The following is a 16754-nucleotide window of genomic DNA, read 5'->3' as shown; positions in this document are numbered from 1 at the left end:
AAACTATTGGTTTAACTGGCAATGGGCACAGTTGTCAGCTTGAATCACAGCAGAGGCAGTTCCTGTGTTTCAGCCTTTGCTGGGACTTCATGGATGAGCCTCAACCCTGCTCTGTACCAGCAAGTGTTCAGGATAAGAGAATCACTTTGCAAGTCCTGCACACTCCTGTCTCCTAGCACCAGACACGTGTCCTCATGTCTCAGCCACAAAAACCAAACACCAACCGAGCCCCAAGCTCATTCTTGTCCACATTGCCAAAATCCACAGTTTCAGGCTCTGGGTTGCACCTGGCAGAAAGTAATTTGCCTCAACCACATTTAAGGAGTGAAACACCTTTCCCCTCATTGCACCCTGCAAGAACAGACAGTAAATTCTGGTGCAACTTCTCCTTCCCCACACTGAGTTACAACATGCTGTTTCCAAACAGGGCCAGGGGAGTCAGAGGCAGTGATGTGGAGCAACCTGGCCGGAGACCTGAGCCTGCAGCACACCTGGGCAGGGTCACCTGTCAGCACAACACTGGCTACAGCAGCAGACACCTTCATCCCTGCCAGTAGCTTCCTCAGAACTCCAAAAATCAGCGGATGCACAGGAGGAAGGAGGCACCAGCTGGCTGCTGCTGGCTGGCCAGGGAGTGCTTCCTCATGAAACACAGGGGCTGGAGCTGGAGAGGCACATGAGAAACAAGAGGGCTTGTGATGTCCTGCTGCAGCTCTCTGGGTGCTCCCAGGAAGGCAGGGGAGGGTCAGGACGTCCCTGCCAACAGAGGCACCACTTAATGAGCTTTCACCAGGCACAGAAAGAACAAAGCGACAGGTAAAGATCAAAAGCTGCTCCCTGGAAAGCCAGAGGAATTGAAAGGGAAGTCTTGCTTTGATCCTGCAGAACACCTGTTGTTCAGTACTGCCTGCATGTGCAGCTGGATGGTGCTGCAGGTACACACAGGGTTGGGAAGAGGAAACCAAAAAAAAGACAAAAGGTTTGGAATACGGAGTCCTGCCAGCTCAGAAATTCAGTCTGTTGGACTTGTCTTGCAGAAAAGCTGCACATCAGAAATCAGAGACCACTGCAGTGCTGCAGACAGTAGCCAGACACACTGGGATATATAAATATCACCAGGAAACTCAATCCTTTCACTGTTCTTACAGGCCAGGGAATTCTTTGTAGCTTTGCTTGCGGGATTAATGAAAAACAGATGCAAGTCACAGGACAGTTTCAGGGAGAGTGACAAGAGTTATCTGGGCCAGGGAAAGATTGCCAAGGGAAGATAAAAGTGAGGGAAATGTATTAAAAGTCTTCACACATGGGAACTGTCAGTGCCAAAGAAAGGAAGAGCTGTCAATGAAGGACAGGAGAAGCTGTAAGGCAGTTGAACTGTGGCAAGGAATTTTGTCATTCCAGTAGCTGGGACAATGGTGCACAAGAACAGGGAACCCCAAGGGGCCATTTACAACACTGGGGTTTCAAAGGCTGCAGAAATAAAGACCCAGTCAGACCCAGTGGGGACCACATGGTGGACTGAACCTCTGAAGGTCATCTAGCCTACTGGTACAACCCCAAAGTTCCTGAAACTCAGCTTGGGAAAGTGCACCTCCTTCCTAAAAGATAGTTCATACAACACAAAGTGGCAAATCACAGAGACCAAATCTGCAGGGTTTGCTCTATTGTCAGCCCTTTTCCACATGTGACAACATCTGCACACACAATCCATGGGGCCTGGGTTGTGGGGACAGGCAGGAACTGCTGCTGTGCTGCCTCTTGTGTGTGCTTGGGAAAGCAGCAGGAGCCATCCCACAGCAGTAAATCAGCACCATTCAAAAACCCCACTTTTCATATTAATTTCATATTTATCTGCAGATCTGAAGGGATTCTTCTCAGTGTGGCAGAGCCAGCTCAGCTCTCCAGAAGCTGAAGCACTGTGTTAGCTGATAAACTCTTGCCGAGTGCCAATATTTATTAAGCACACACACATTTTCTTCTCCCACACATCAACCGTTGCCACTAAAAATCTTCTCTCCAGCTCCTGTGTCTGTTCACACAGCCCTGGCTGCTCTCCCAGCCAGTGCCAGCACTTCTCAGCTTCGTGAGTGAGAGAGTGCTGGGGAGCCAATTCCTGCAATTGCCCGCGAAGCCTCTTCCCCAGAGCCTGTCCAGTTCCAGCCAGCAGCACCCAGCCCGGCACCGGCTGCTGGCTGCTGCAGGACGCCCTTCCCTGCTCAGGAGCCCATCCCCAGGATCCTGTTTGCCTTGGCACATCGCACCTGCCTTGGCACCCGCTGCTGCACCGAGCGCTGCTGCCTCGGCCTGCTCGAGATTCACGTCTCCCGGCTCGGGATGCACACTGCACATCTCCCACAGCACCCACAGCTCCCACAGCTACCACAGCACCCACAGCACCCACAGCTACCACAGCACCCACAGCTCCCGCAGCTCCCGCAGCTCCCGCAGCACCCACAGCTCCCACAGCACCCACAGCACCCACAGCACCCACAGCACCCACAGCTCCCGCAGCTCCCGCAGCTCCCGCAGCTCCCGCAGCTCCCGCAGCTCCCACAGCACCCACAGCACCCACAGCACCCACAGCACCCACAGCTCCCACAGCTCCCACAGCTCCCACAGCTCCCACACTCCCACACTCCCACAGCACCCACAGCTCCCACAGCACCTACAGCTCCCACAGCACCCACAGCTCCCACAGCACCTACAGCTCCCACAGCTCCCACAGCTCCCACAGCACCCACAGCACCCACAGCTCCCACAGCTCCCACACTCCCACAGCTCCCACAGCTCCCACACTCCTACAGCACCCACAGCTCCCACAGCACCCACACTCCCACAGCACCCACAGCACCCACAGCTCCCACAGCTCCCACAGCTCCCACAGCTCCCACACTCCCACAGCACCCACAGCACCCACAGCTCCCACACTCCCACAGCACCCACAGCACCCACAGCTCCCACAGCTCCCACAGCTCCCACAGCACCCACAGCACCCACAGCTCCCGCAGCTCCCACAGCACCCACAGCACCCACAGCACCCACAGCACCCACAGCACCCACAGCTCCCACACTCCCACAGCTCCCACAGCACCTACAGCTCCCACAGCACCCACAGTTCCCACAGCTCCCACAGCACCCACAGCACCCACAGCTCCCACACTCCCACAGCTCCCACACTCCCACAGCACCCACACTCCCACAGCACCCCGCTCCTCTCTCTGAGCCCAGAGCGGGGCCGGCAGCCTGGGCCGCTGCAGCCACAGCTCCCAGTGCTGAGCCCTCGGTGCGCTCTGCCTCGCAGGGCACATGGGCTTTACCAGCCACATAACCGAGCTGCAGGGCTCTGGGAGTGAAATGTGAGACCTGCAGCGTGTCCGGGCACTGCGAGAAACACGAGCTGTCAAACAGCAGCACCACACTGAAGTATGAAATGTCTTTGGGAAGGAAAACTCAACAGGCTCGTTTTCTTTCTTGCCCTTAATAACTTGGATTTAATTTTTCATATTTAAGGAGTGCACAGTTACTGTGGCGGTGGGGCTCAGAACTGCACAAATTGCTACCCCTTTTCCCTCTTGAGAACAGCAAATGCCAGGTTTGGAACTCTTAAGCACAGAGAAACTGGAGTATGGCAGCCAAGAATCAGGACTCAGCTGCCTCCCAGTCCCCGGATGGATCTGTTGTGCCACTCTCAGCTGGTCACTCACTTATCTCTGCTCCTCTACAGGCACATGAGAGCCCTTGTACAACCTTCCCTCTGTATTACAATACCTCAACATTGGGAATAAAAAGAGAAAAGCTTTCCAAACTCCTTGCTATGCTGCAGCCAGTTAAGAGGATCCAGCCAAAGCAAGGAAAAGCATTTACCATGGGGAGCCACTCTGAAGTCATCCCATCTCATGGGGAGAATTATGTAGGTCACCAAAAAGTGTTTCATTGCTGCCCTGCTGGAGCAGCAGCGGCTCACAGAGCAAGAGAAAAGGGAAGGGAAAAGCCAAAATCTCCACGCCTCCAAATGCAGTCACTACAGTGGGACCGATTTCAGATGCATCTCAGCTGAGCAGGTAAAAAAGGGGCAGCAGCCTGAATCCTGCAGGGCTGTGACTCCAGGGATGAAAAGGGAAAGGGAATGCTAAGTCAGGGCTGGCTGCTCCCTGCCACACCTGCTCAGGCATCAGAAAGCAAACAAAAAGCAAACAAAAGGCAAATGAAACTCACCCATCCCCAGCACCAAACTCACCGGCAGCACACACTGTCACTGAGACACTGTGTGCCACAAGTGCCTCCGTCCCTGATTTACCAGCTTTTCATGTTCCTTATCTTCACTGCTCGGGCCACAGGAAATGCTTTTATGGCTTTTTATTTCCAACATCCTGTTGCTGTGTCCCAATAACACTCTCAGAACTTGATTCTCAAAACCCAGCAGCTCAAACCCCAGGAGTGTGGATCACAGCTGGGTGGGTGAGCTGGCTGCGAGCTCTGCTCTCAGCACGGCTGACATCAGACCATGCACCGTCTCTGCCACTCGGACACCCTGGACTTTCCTTTTTCTTTCTGTTCCAAGTAGCAGCTAAGAACAAAACACCTCTGCAAGACAAGCCCCCAGCCTGAGATCCGAAAAGGCAGATCTCCCAGAGGAAGCAGTCGAGTTATTTTGCAGAGTGTCAGCAGCACAGAGAGCAGTGCAGCACCCCACAACCCCTGCCTGCAGCATCCCGAGGCCGCTCATCAAACCACTGCCAGCGATCCTCCACCACCTTCCCCGCGGGTCACAGGGCTCAGGTGGATGTTGGAGTCACCTGGGAGAAGACCAGGTCCCCACAAGGAAGGAAACATTGAAACACCCCAAACTGCACGGAGCCGCGCCGAAAGAACAGAAGAGAAAGTTTAAGAACTGTTTAGATTTCCACCAGCGCCCCCGGCGGCATCCCGACCCCCGGACAGCATCCCGACCCCAGAACGGGATCCCGATCCCCGGAAAGCATCCCGACCCCAGAACGGGATCCCGATCCCCGGACAGCATCCCGACCTCAGAACGGGATCCCGACCCCCGGACAGCATCCCGACCCCAGAACGGGATCCCGATCCCCGGAAAGCATCCCGACTCCTGGGCAGCATCCCGACCCCCGGGCAGCATCCCGACCCATGATGGGATCCCGACCCCAGAACGGGATCCCGAGCCTCGGACATCATCCCGACCCCAGAACGGGATCCCGAGCCTTGGACAGCATCCCGACCCCCAGGCAGCATCCCGACCCCCAGGCAGCATCCCGACCCCCCGACGGGATCCCGACCCTCGGACAGCATCCCGACCCCAGGACGGGATCCCGACCCCCGAGCAAGCTCCCGTTCTCTCGGAGCACCCGCCCGCCCCGCCGCCCTCCGCGGGGCTCCGCCGTGGGAAGGGCGGACAAAGAGCGGGATCAAAGGCGGACCTGCCCAGGTACCGGCAGGATCCCGGTGCGGGGCCCGGGGGTCCCGCGGCAGTGCTACAGGATCACCCGGCCCCCCTCGCCCCGCCGCCCCCAGCCCCGCCCGGCCCCGCTTTACCGGCACAGACGAGCCCGGGGAAGCTCCCGGCGCTGCCCAGCCCGGGGCGGGCTCGGAGCCGCCGCCGCCGCCGCTCCCGGCCCTGCGCGGAGCCGCTGCCGCCGCCTGCCCGCTCCGTCCGGCCCGCAAGGCTGTGCCCGCCCTGCGGCCCCGCCCGTCTGCCCGGCCAGGGGCTGCCCGGCCCGAGGAGAGCACAGCGGGACCCGCCCGGTGCCGGTACCGGGGCCCGCGGGCGGAACCGGGGCTGGCGGCGGACGGAGCGTGGCCGAGCCCCCCCGCGCGCCGGGGATGGTGCGGCCCGAGCCCCCCGCCCCCCCCTCCGCGGGCCGCGGTGGTGCGGCCCGGGCGGTCACGTGAGCGGGTGTTGACGCGTTGCCCGGCAACGGGAACATGGCGGAGCCGCCGCGGGTGAGTCGGGGCCGGGCCGGGCCGGGCCGGGCCGGGGCTGCCCGCCCGGGGCCTCTCCGCGGGCCGTGCCGTGCCGTGCCGTCCCATCCCGCCCCAGTACCGCCTGTCCCGACGCCGCCCATCTGCCCCACTGCTCCCGGGATCGCCCGTCTCGTCCCCTCCCGTTCCGTCCCGATTCCGTCCCCTCCACCGGTACTGCCCGGTCCGGTTCCACTGCCCGGCACTACCCGTCCCCTCCACCACCGGCCCGGTACCGTCCGGCTCCCCGGTGCGTGCCCCGTGCCTAGTTCCGCTGCTCACCCTCTCTTTAAAAAGAAAGAAGAACGAGAATAATTTGACGACATGTTGTGCTAGCTGGAAGAATTTCTTTACTAACTCTGTAAGGGATTTTTTAAAATAGATACAAAGTAGAAGCACGTGGAACTCTAAGTGGTGTGAAGTTTTGTCAGGATCTTTATGATCCCAGTGCTTGCTGGGTGACTGTTTTTGTAAATGAGATTAAACTTCTAAATTAAACTTCCATGCCCTGTGGCAAAAAAAATACCACAGCATTAAAATTAAATGCAAATGGCAGTGTGATGCTCTGCTTTTCACCTGTGCTGTGGCCAGGGAAGAATGGGAATGGCAATGGAAAGTCTGTTCCTCTGGAGAAGCAAACAGTCATTTCCCCTGCAGAAGAAGTCTGGCTGCAGAGCTGTTGGTGGCTCTGCACAAGTAGGACGCTGTAATTCTGTTTTGGGAGTGTCTCTGTGCTGGCTGTAGAGCCAGGCCCTTGTGTTGAGCCTCTGCTTGCATTGCTCCTGTCTCGTGGCAAAAATGAGGAGATGTGGAGGGGTGAATAGAGTTAGATGCAAAAGGTGGTTTATGTTTCAGGAAAAATCATCTGAGTCTTTCCCAGGCAATGCAGAATGTGACCAACATTTGTCCCCCTGGACAGGGTGACATGGAGCAGCCAGGCCCAGGTGGAGGAGCCCCTCCTCCTCCCTCAGGAGCACCTGCAGCAGAGTCAGGCACAGGCGCCGAGCCAGGTACCCTCCCGTGCCTGTGCAACATCTCTGGAGCACAGCCTCTGCTTTTCTCCCATTCTGGTTGTTGTTAATGCAACCAGAGGCACAGCGCTATGAAATCTAATCCTATTGCTTTACCTTTGCCCTTTTTTGTGGCCCAGGGAGTGAAGGACGACCCAGCTCTCGCCATGCAGGGCTGGCCTCTGAGCTCCCCAGTGATCATGGCAGCCAAAGACGGGAAAAGGCAGCTGAGGAACATGAGAGAAGAAAACGGAGGGGGAAAAAAGCAGAAGAAACAGAACTGGTCGTCCTGGACCCGGAACATGTGAGAAGTCTTCAAATCTTGCTGTTATTTGCAGGGTTGGTGTTTGTGTTTCTCTGAAACATGTGAGGTGAGCTGTAAGCAGTGGCTGTTGAGCTGTACGTGTGAAAATCAGTTTTGCCAGAGTATTAACTACTGACTGTGCCACTCAATCCTGACCCCAGAACTGCAGGTTCAGAAGTGAGCAATGCAGTGATCTGATCCCTTCAGTGCCCCTGAAAGAGAAGTGCTTGCAGCAAGAGTGAGCAGGGTGGGTTCTCAGATATAGCTCTTCTGGCATGGTTCTGATTTTCAAATATTCTCACTTTTTGGCATCAGCAAAAACACTCTGTAACATGTCTCACTTGCTGCAGTGAGTGTAGCTAAAATAAGCATACAAGTGTCTATGGCAGAAATAAGATGTTTTATTGGGTGGGGGACGTAGCAGTGAGGTTTCTTCATAATCTGTTTACACAGAGTTTAATAATACTGTCCTTCTTTACAGCCCCTGATGACAAGATTCCAAGCTGCCCTGAAGAATTACCTCACCAAGCAGATAGAACAAGTGAACCTAGACCTCCATGGAATGGTACCCAGCCTCTGCTCTGCCTTTCCACAGCCCCTCCTGTCCCAGCTGCTGGGAGACAGCTCCTCCTCTCTTGTGTCTACAGAGATCAGCCATGAAGACCAGCAAGGAGCAGAGAGAGGAGCTGGGGGTGATCCTTTTTGGGGCCCAGCAGCAGCTGGGGCAGCTGGAGGTGGAGCTGGAGAAGAGCCACGAGCACCTGTTCCAGGCGGCCGTAGCACGGCAGCAGCTGGAGGAGGAGCTGCAGGGCCTCAGGGGTGCTCACAAGGAAATGTGTCACAACAAGGATGATGAACGCAAGAAAGGTGACCCAGGCAGTCCTGCCAGTGTTTCCCAATTCTAGGGCTGTGTGGAGAAATTAGTTGGAATTTAAGGCAAGCACTGGATTGAAGAATTGCAGCAAAATAATTAATCAGGAGTAATGCGCTCACTGAAAAGTTTCATGGATACTCCTGGAATTCTGTGAGCTGGGAATCCAGAAATTGGTTGCCAGGATCTTTGTTGTGGAGCTGTACTCCAAAACTGATATAAATATTTATGCTGGGGAGGACTGGTTTAGCTGATTTGTGAGAGGTTTTGCTTCAGGAACTTCTGTATTTCTTTGTATTTTATCTCTGTTTAAGGTCTACCCAACAAACAAACTTCTCTGTAACTATTTTGCCTCTTGTCCCCCCAGTTTCTGCAATGCAGACCCAGATTGAAAACCTGGCCTTGGAGCTCTTCTATGTGCAGAACATGGACCAGGACATGCATCACAAGCTTTTACTGATGAAACAGTCAGCAAAGAGGGCTGAGGCAGAGAGGATCCAGGCTGAGGTGGAAAAGAAAAAACAGGTACCAAGAAAAGCTGTCTTTGAAATAAATAAATGCAGGTGCCAGCAAATCAGTCTTGGAGGATGTGCCACCTTGTCAGGAGGAAGGCTAGAGCAATTGAATCATACAAGATGAGTGGGGATATTTTTCTACAATAACTGAAAAAAAATAAATCCATAGGCTTTTCTAAAAAGGAGGAGAAACCCTGCCTGCCCCAGACAACAATGCTGCCCAGAGGGTTTGCAAGCCTTAGGACAGTAAATCACTCTTCACTTGAGGAGAAGGGCTGTAAGGGAAGGAGGATATTTAATGGAGAAATATCATGTATACAGGTCTTGAGAATGATTCTGAATCACAGAATTTCACAATGGAAAGTGAACCTGGGGAATGAGCAGGGCCGGTCGGTGCTGGAGCTCCCTCTGCTGCCTTCCAGGACACAATCACGGGGTACTGCTCCTGCAGAATTCTGTGCAAACTGTTGAAATACAGTGGATTTAGGAGGGTTTTAACAAAGGCTTTTCAAATATACATTATTAAGATTCCCAGTAACTGGACAGGTGAACTCAGTGCTGACAGGAGGGATTGTGACTTCAGAGCTGACCTATCAATTTACTGCTGCAGCTGCAATAATAAACAGTCAGCAAAGGTTTCATTCTCCTGCAAGCTGTCCCTGCTGCAGTTTTGATCCATTTGTGCATGAATGGGAAAGTTTCAGTAGGACTCCAATCTAATCCAGTTGCCAGTTTTAATTCCTTTTTTAGCAGATATTATTCTTATAGGATACAGTTGGTTTAGACTGAGATTCCGTGACTCACCCTGGACTGTTTGGTCTGACTCTGTAGGACCTTTTCCTGGACCAGCTGACAAGGAGAGTCCACCAGCTCCAGGAACAAATTGCTCTGTTTGAGGCTCAGCTTGTGGCCCAAGCAGAGGACACAAAAGTGACGCGGCAGGCAATCAGTGAGGTAGGAGGGGACTTGTCCCTTGGGTTAATATTTCCCTCTGGCAAGCCTGACCCCTTTGGCCCGTGCTCACATGGTGTGCACAATGTGGGACAGAGTTTCACAGTTTGTTCCTGTTTGGAAGAATGAGGACTTTTTTTTCTTTTCCTTTGTCCTTAAGAAGTGCCTGTAAATCACTTCCTCCTGCCCTTCTCAGCAGTTTTTTCATGCAGACCTGTGCTCTGTGGGCTGCTGAGAAATGAACCACCCACAGAGTTGAAGCTGATCCTGCTCAGCACATTAAGAAGAAAAGAAAAAATTGTATTGTAACACGATTTTTTTTTTTTTTTAACACAGAGTAGATTCATCCTGTCTGTCATTTCTCTGTTCCCCAGGCTGGTCTGGAGGTTCAGGCTATTAACATTGAGAAAAAGAAGCTGATGGACCACTGGAACAGCAGCTTGGCTGGAATGAAGCAGAGGGATGAGGCCTATGTTGTCACTCAGGAGCTGCTGAGGTATGATCTGAAAGCAGGCCCTGAGGACACCTCAGTTTTGGGCAGGAGGGATTCTAGAAGGGGATTCCAGTGTCTCCTGTGGGGTTTAGCACTGTGTGGGCAGAGTGTGTCATGCAGAACAAGTTCCCTGCTCTGAAGTACACAATAAATTTAAAGGATGAGAAGCTCATTCCTTTGTTGCTGTTTTCTTTATCTTATCCACATCTCTTCCTCAGAATGTGGGGGGTTCTTGAAGCTGTTTAGAGTTTTTATGATTGTATTTTATTCCTTTAAAAGAGTTCCCTCATGTTTGCAACATCTCTTACTCCAAAGAGCTGGATGTCAGGAAGGGTTTATCTCTCATTATCAGAGTTTTGTGAGGCTTTTGGAAACATTCAGGAAAACCTCCCTGTTATTACCAGAGGAAGTGTTTATTTGCTCATGAGCCCTAAAGCTTGACTGATTCTCTGAGAACAAACAATCTGCTTTTATATGGTGACATCCTGGTTAGAATGGGGGCTGGGACAATACAGAAAGAATAAATCGATTTTCCTACACACATTTACTTTTGTATCTTAATGTCTCCATCCATCTCCTGCTGACTCTGCACTGTCACAGCAGCTGAGCTCTTACAAACTTCTTCCTTCTTGGGCAGTTGTTGCTGCAATGACATGTTTGAAAAGAGGAATTTGTGGGTGGCTGTTCAGCACCAATCCCTGCGATGACTTTCCATCCTCTTTGCCCCTCCAGCAACTACAGGCGTGACCTCAAGTCCCTAGAAGGGGACATCCATGGCTGTGGGAAGTCCATCAGGAAAGAGGAGGAGAAGAACGAGAACCTTGTCAGGCTCCTGAACCGGTCCCAGAATGATGCCAGTGTGACAAAGAAACTGATTGCCCAGTGCCTGCTGGAGCAGGAGGCCCTGCAGGTTCAGACTGGCACCTACACTCGAGTTCTCCATGAGACAGAGGAGGCCCTCAGCAGGACCAAGATGGTGAGGAGGGGCCATGGAACATGAATCCTTTGAATACTTGAATTGAATACCCTTCCTCAGACAGTTTCAATGATCCTGTCTCTGTCTTCCAACCTTTTAGGACCAGGCTGCTCATTTGAATGAGTTGCTGTCCATCAGGAAGGGTATAGAGAAGGGAACTTATGCCAACGAGAAGCTAGAGAGTGAAATCATGGCAAAGCTTCAGGACCAGAGGCTATCCAGCAAAGTTGCAAAGCACTTCTCCCAGCTGGCTGAAAAACTTCGGAACAGAAAAAGCGACTTGGTATGGCATCCCCCCTTGGGAGGGCAGGGAAGGAGGCACTGGAGCAATGGTCCCCAGCAGGGTTGGTCAATGACTTTGTTCTGGTTTCAGGTCTGCATTGAAGCTCTGCTGAGTATTCCTCTCCAATCTGATTCTCCCTGTGATCTTATTGCAGGATTCTGGTGTGTCAGAGAGCTTGGCCAAAAAGGCCTGATACAAAAACACACTGTCCCTTACTTCAAGAATGGGGCAACATGATGAGTCCTGGGAGTATTTACTAGCATTTCTTATGTACTAAAGAAAAACAGTGGCCATGTGGTACTTATGTAATCTAATTTTAACTAATTTTTATTTCTATAATTCATCATGGAATGGGATGCAGGCAGCTCTCAGTTCTGAGGAACATCCAAGGAATAGTCCAGCTGTTTAATCAGTCCAACAGTCCAATCTTTAATCCATGATAAGTTGCTCTCTCTGGGAGTGTATAACTGTATCACTTGGAAGGATTAGAAAACTCAGCCCAGCCCTTCTCCCACCTGTGAGTGCTGTGCTGGTTGTTAGGTGAGGGGGGTGTGTGCCAGGTGTGCTGGAGATGTACAGTACAGTGATGTCCTGGTACTGGTGGCAGGTAACTGGAGACAGCTGGGCAAGGGGTCATTACAGAAGGGATGAGTGAGGTCTCTTAAAGGTTTTTGGAATGTTTAGGCTCCTTAATGCTTTTCAACAGCTGTATGGGAGAGGTAGATATTGTATTACCTGGCAGCTGATGGAGAAGCAAAGATACACAGAAGGTAAGTGGCTCATGGCTTGTAGTACAGACCTGGGAGTAGAATCTCAATCCCCTGAGTCCTGCGCTGGACAAGTGGCATTACAACTCAACAAGGTGTTGTTTGGGTCAGTGATGTGTTTTCTCTCTTGATACTCCCAGGAGCTGCATTTTTACAAGGTTGAGAATGATGTGGCCCAGATTATTCTGAATGCAACCAATACCAGCTGCAGGCTGACAGTTCACCAAGAAACACTCTGTGAGGTGGACAAGGAAATAAAAAATATGAACGAACTGATTGCCTGCCAGGAAAATGAGATTGCAAAGTCCAGGCTCCTGTCTGACAAGAAGGGAGGGATCATCTGCCAGTACAACAAGAAGCTGGAGATGCTTCTTTCTCAGCAAGGGGTAGGTACTTTTGTGTTTCAGCCCCAATTTTGATTTTATTCTTTGTGGTGGCCACAGATGTCCCTGATCAATGTAACTGTGTTAAGTGTTGGGTAGTTCAAACATTCAGGCATCAGCACTGTGATTTAAAAGCTGCATTGTTTACTGCAGGTGTTTCTGTTTATCAGTTCAAAATGCTGTGAAGGGAATTGTGAAATGAGGGTGTGTCTGGCATGGATACCTCAGGGACTTGCTGGCACCTGATGAAAATGTCAAATGCCATCAGTGAATAAATAAGATCTTGTTAGGAAAACCTGCAAACATTGAGGACGGGAGAATGGGGCAGGTAGTGAGATTTCAGTAGTTTGAGAGTTGGCTCTATTGGGATGACTCCCAGATCTCTCCCTGGCAGTGTAAGACCTTATGGATACTCATGGGGAAATGAGTCCTGTGCAAACTTTGGAATGTCCAGATACTGTAAACAACTCAGGCAGCTTATGCCTGATTTAGCCCAAACTTTGCTCTTGTACAGGGGCAAGAACTGGGACCACTGGAAATTGAGATCAACAAGCTGAACAAACTGATAGAAGAATGCAGCTCTGAGGTGATGACGTTGCAGAAGTACTGGCTCAGTGAGCAGAAGGAGCTGGTGAAGCTGACACGGGAGCGGGAGGAACAAATAACCTCCCTGGACACGCTACAGAAGCAGATCATCATCATGCAGCAGAGGAAACTGCGCCTCGAAAGTTCGTCATTCCTTAAAGTCCAACTCTTCCTTAAAATGTTATCTGTGAAGGGAGGGGAAAGGGAGTGGAGGGTTAGAGATGGGAAAAGCTGGACCTGCCCCAAAGAGTGCTCCTGGCTGTGTGTGAGCAGGAATTCCTAAAGCCCAGGCACTGCTGCTGATTGCACCTGGTTATTCCTATAAGGATTGATCCCACTGTCCCAACAGTCGGACCCTAAGTGACAATGTCACCTGTTACACTTGATAAATAAAGTTTGCAAGTAGTGGGGAGGTAAATGTCCCCAGCAATGACTGCACTTTCCTTGGCCAAACCCAACTTTTTCCCACAGCAATCTCCTTCAAAACCTTTTTTTTTGGTTTTTGAGCTTGTGGGAAATCATTTTGGCTGAGACATGTCATGGGACACGGGTGGCTCTGCCTGAGGTGGTGCCAGCTCTGATAGCCATTTGTCACACCTTGTCTCTGTTCAACCCAGTGCTCAGGGGAATTTAAAGATTTTTTTTTCTCTTTACCAATAGATGAACTTCAGCAGGAAATAAAAGAACAGAAGGACGTGGAACGGCACATGAAGAACATGTCAAATGACTTGATAAAGTTGAACATGTTGATCAACAAGAACAACAGCAACGTTCAGGACCTGCAAAATGGCAAAATCATCACAGAGAATGAGTTTGTGCAGTCTCTCAAGGTACTGAGGCACCTGGCACCTCATTCCCAGTCTCAGTCTCCTGTGCAGATCAGAGGCAAACAGTGATCCTGGAAAACCTTCTCAGCCTGACAACACTGTTTTGTTTTGTTCTTCCCAAATCTAGGCAGCAGAAAAAGAATCCATGGAGATGCAGGAGAAGCACAGTAAACTGACTGAGGAGAAGGAAAGGCTCCTGAACAGCCTGGTAGAAGCAGAGTAGGTACCAGAGTGCCACAGTCCTCTGTGACTGTGTCCATGTTCCCATTCTCCTGCAGTCACCAAAGCTGGCCCCAGGAAATGTGCTTCTAGCCGTCCTGGAGAAGGGGATGAATGTTTGAAAGGTGTTTCAGCAGTCTCTGGAACCAGCAGGAGCTGGGAGGATGTTGGCTTCAACAGTTCCAGGATGTGTGAACTGGACGTTGCCAAAATCCATATGGGAAGACTGCCAGTAACTGGCAGTGAGTGTGCTGCACTGGATAGGTCATTGGGGGTCTAGCTTTCTCCTTCCTTCCCCTTTCTTCTCTGAAGGCATCAGATCCTGCTGTGGGAGAAGAAGTTCCAGCTGGCAAAAGAGATGCGGGAAGCAACAGATGCACTGTTAGAACACGGCGAAATCCATGACATGAAAACAGAGATTCGGAGGATGCAAGTAAGGCACTGGGAAGGAGGGCTGAGGAGGGGAAGCCACCCAATGTCCTCAGCCTTGGAGTGGCTGAAACATGAGGCAGGAGATGAGAAATAGGCTGGAGAAGTGGCATCTTCAGGGCCCAGGGTGGGACTCTAAACCCCTGCAGCTCGACTGAACTGAGCACATCCAGCCCACACATCCTGCATTCCCTGTGCCAGCCTCAGTAGAATCTGGATACTCCCAAGAAATCTATTTAAATTGCAGTATGTCTGCCACCTGATTCTGTGACCCTGATTTATGTGCAGTGTTGATTACTAAATATTGCATCACTTTAATCACTGGTTTAGGGAAGTGTTCCCTCTCCTGGCAGAGAAGCTCATCCCCTTCATTCTCAGGATGCTTCTGCATTTTGCTTCTGCTTTTGCTAATGAGGTTCAGACTAATTTTGAGTATTGGTGTAGACAAATTGATAATCCAGGCCTCTGCTTTCTAGATCCACACACAGCAAAACAGCTTTGGACCTGGACCAAATCTGGCTTGTGGGCACTCATGCCCCATATATCTGGTTTATGCTGGTGGGATGTGCCACCCGGACAACTTCCCTTGATGCTCTTGGCAAACATTTGGGATTTTGAGACTGGTTTGTGTCTTGGCAAATGGCAGGTCCGCTATGGGCAGCTGCAGAAGCAGCAGGAGATGTTGATTCGGGCGATGGAGACGTGTGTTTCTCAAAGAGAGACCATAACAGATCGGGCAGAGGCTCAGAGCAAAGTAAAACACAGCACCAAGAGCGACTATCAAAGCAGGAAACAGGAGCTGAAGAAGAAAATCAGGGAAACCCAGGAGGTGAGCAAGGAAAGTGGGGCTGCAGGAGCTCACACAGCTGGGGTTGGCCTTGTGGTGAGCAGCAGTGAGCACAGCAGTGTCCGTGCACAGACCCTGCGCCGGCACAGGGGCAGGCTTGGAAAATCATTAATTGAAAATCCCCCAAAACCCAGTTCTGGGAGGACGGTCAGGAATGCAGCTGAACTAGAGAACTGAAATCTACCATTCCCTTCTCTTCCATTTACTAGAACATTTATGAATGCAACCAAACCATGCAGGAGCTGGAGATCATCCAAGAGTCCCTCAATGACAACTTTTCAGAAAAGAAGCAGGCATTGCACCAGCTCCAGGCTGAGACTGACAGCCTCAGCTTGGACAGGGAATGTCTTCAGAACGAGAAACGATGGGTGAGCACATCCACTCCCTTACAGCATGTGAGCCAGCCAGGGCCTGCTGCTTCCTCTGCTGCCAGCTCTGTCCTCAACTGGGTGTGTTCAGTGTGGTGTTAGAGCAACACATTAACTGAGCACGTTTGGGGAGCTCACCAAGAGCCAGCCTGACATATTGCAACCCTGTCTTGGTGAGGCTTCCCTTATATATGTGGGGATTTCTCTGATTTATGGAATTCTGTGACGTCTGTACCCCTCCAACACCTGGGCTGAGGGTGCTGTTTGGCTGTTGTGGTGGGGAATTCACAGCTCTGTCCTTCCCTTGTCCATGTGATGGTCGCAGCACCTGACACGAGTCCTGTCCATGCTTTTTCTACTGTCACAGCCCCTTCTCTTTTTGCTTTTCTCAGAACCTGTTGGAGCTTGTGGCCCACCAGGCACACCAGAAGCAGCTGCAGGCACTGAGGCAAGGGAAGTACAAGGCCCTGTGCCACACTGAAGAGGCCTGCATGACCCAGCAGGAGAAGCTGCAGGGTCGGCTGCAGACCATTAACACCATCGTGCAGCAGATCCAGGAGGAACAGCCCCAGCACCAAAGGGCTCTGCAGTGGCTCAGGAACTGCTTGAGATCCAAGCTCGGGTCGGAGAAAGCCTGACAGAAATATAGAAAAAAATATATAATATCTTTTATATTCTTCCACAGGCTCCAGACTTTGTAAATAAATAAATAGATAAATAAATGCTAGATAAGCAGGTGCGGTGTATAATATTGCCTTTGTCGAGTATGATGTTTATTTCAGACGTACCATCGTAATTCTTTCGGTATGCTCCTGTTTACGTTTCACTTTCTCGGCCCCAAGCAGCTGCTGGGCCCCGCCTCGCCGCCCCGCCCCGGTGTAGCCCCGATTGCAGGGGTGGGGGCGGCGCAGCCCCGGCTGCCGGCCAAGCCCCGGCAGCAGCGGTGCCGGTGT

At 51.8% G+C, this 16754-nt stretch overlaps 1 protein-coding gene and 1 long non-coding RNA gene across 2 annotated transcripts; one reads left to right on the top strand and one right to left on the bottom strand.

The window, feature by feature from the left end:
* Positions 1 to 5920: 5920 nt before the first annotated feature.
* CCDC40 (coiled-coil domain 40 molecular ruler complex subunit) lies at positions 5921 to 16536 on the top strand. Its single transcript, XM_077787411.1, has 18 exons — positions 5921 to 5955; positions 6893 to 6983; positions 7124 to 7287; positions 7769 to 7852; positions 7935 to 8154; positions 8526 to 8683; positions 9505 to 9627; positions 9999 to 10120; positions 10850 to 11093; positions 11194 to 11376; positions 12284 to 12529; positions 13041 to 13254; positions 13772 to 13941; positions 14066 to 14157; positions 14470 to 14590; positions 15233 to 15415; positions 15643 to 15801; positions 16194 to 16536. Exons 1-18 carry the CDS (start codon positions 5938 to 5940, stop codon positions 16437 to 16439), a joined length of 2838 nt encoding a protein of 945 aa, XP_077643537.1. The 5' UTR covers positions 5921 to 5937; the 3' UTR covers positions 16440 to 16536.
* On the bottom strand, positions 8950 to 9579 carry LOC116184272 (uncharacterized). The gene is made up of 2 exons (XR_004149037.2): positions 9478 to 9579; positions 8950 to 9137 (listed from the first exon to the last, which is right to left on the bottom strand). It is a non-coding gene; the product is annotated as an uncharacterized LOC116184272 (long non-coding RNA).
* Positions 16537 to 16754: the final 218 nt, after the last annotated feature.

This window comes from Lonchura striata, chromosome 19, assembly GCF_046129695.1.
Source record: "Lonchura striata isolate bLonStr1 chromosome 19, bLonStr1.mat, whole genome shotgun sequence".
Taxonomy (NCBI): domain Eukaryota; kingdom Metazoa; phylum Chordata; class Aves; order Passeriformes; family Estrildidae; genus Lonchura; species Lonchura striata.
The sequence above is the reverse complement of the archived record's forward strand: the minus strand, read 5'-3'. Positions and strand labels throughout refer to the sequence as shown.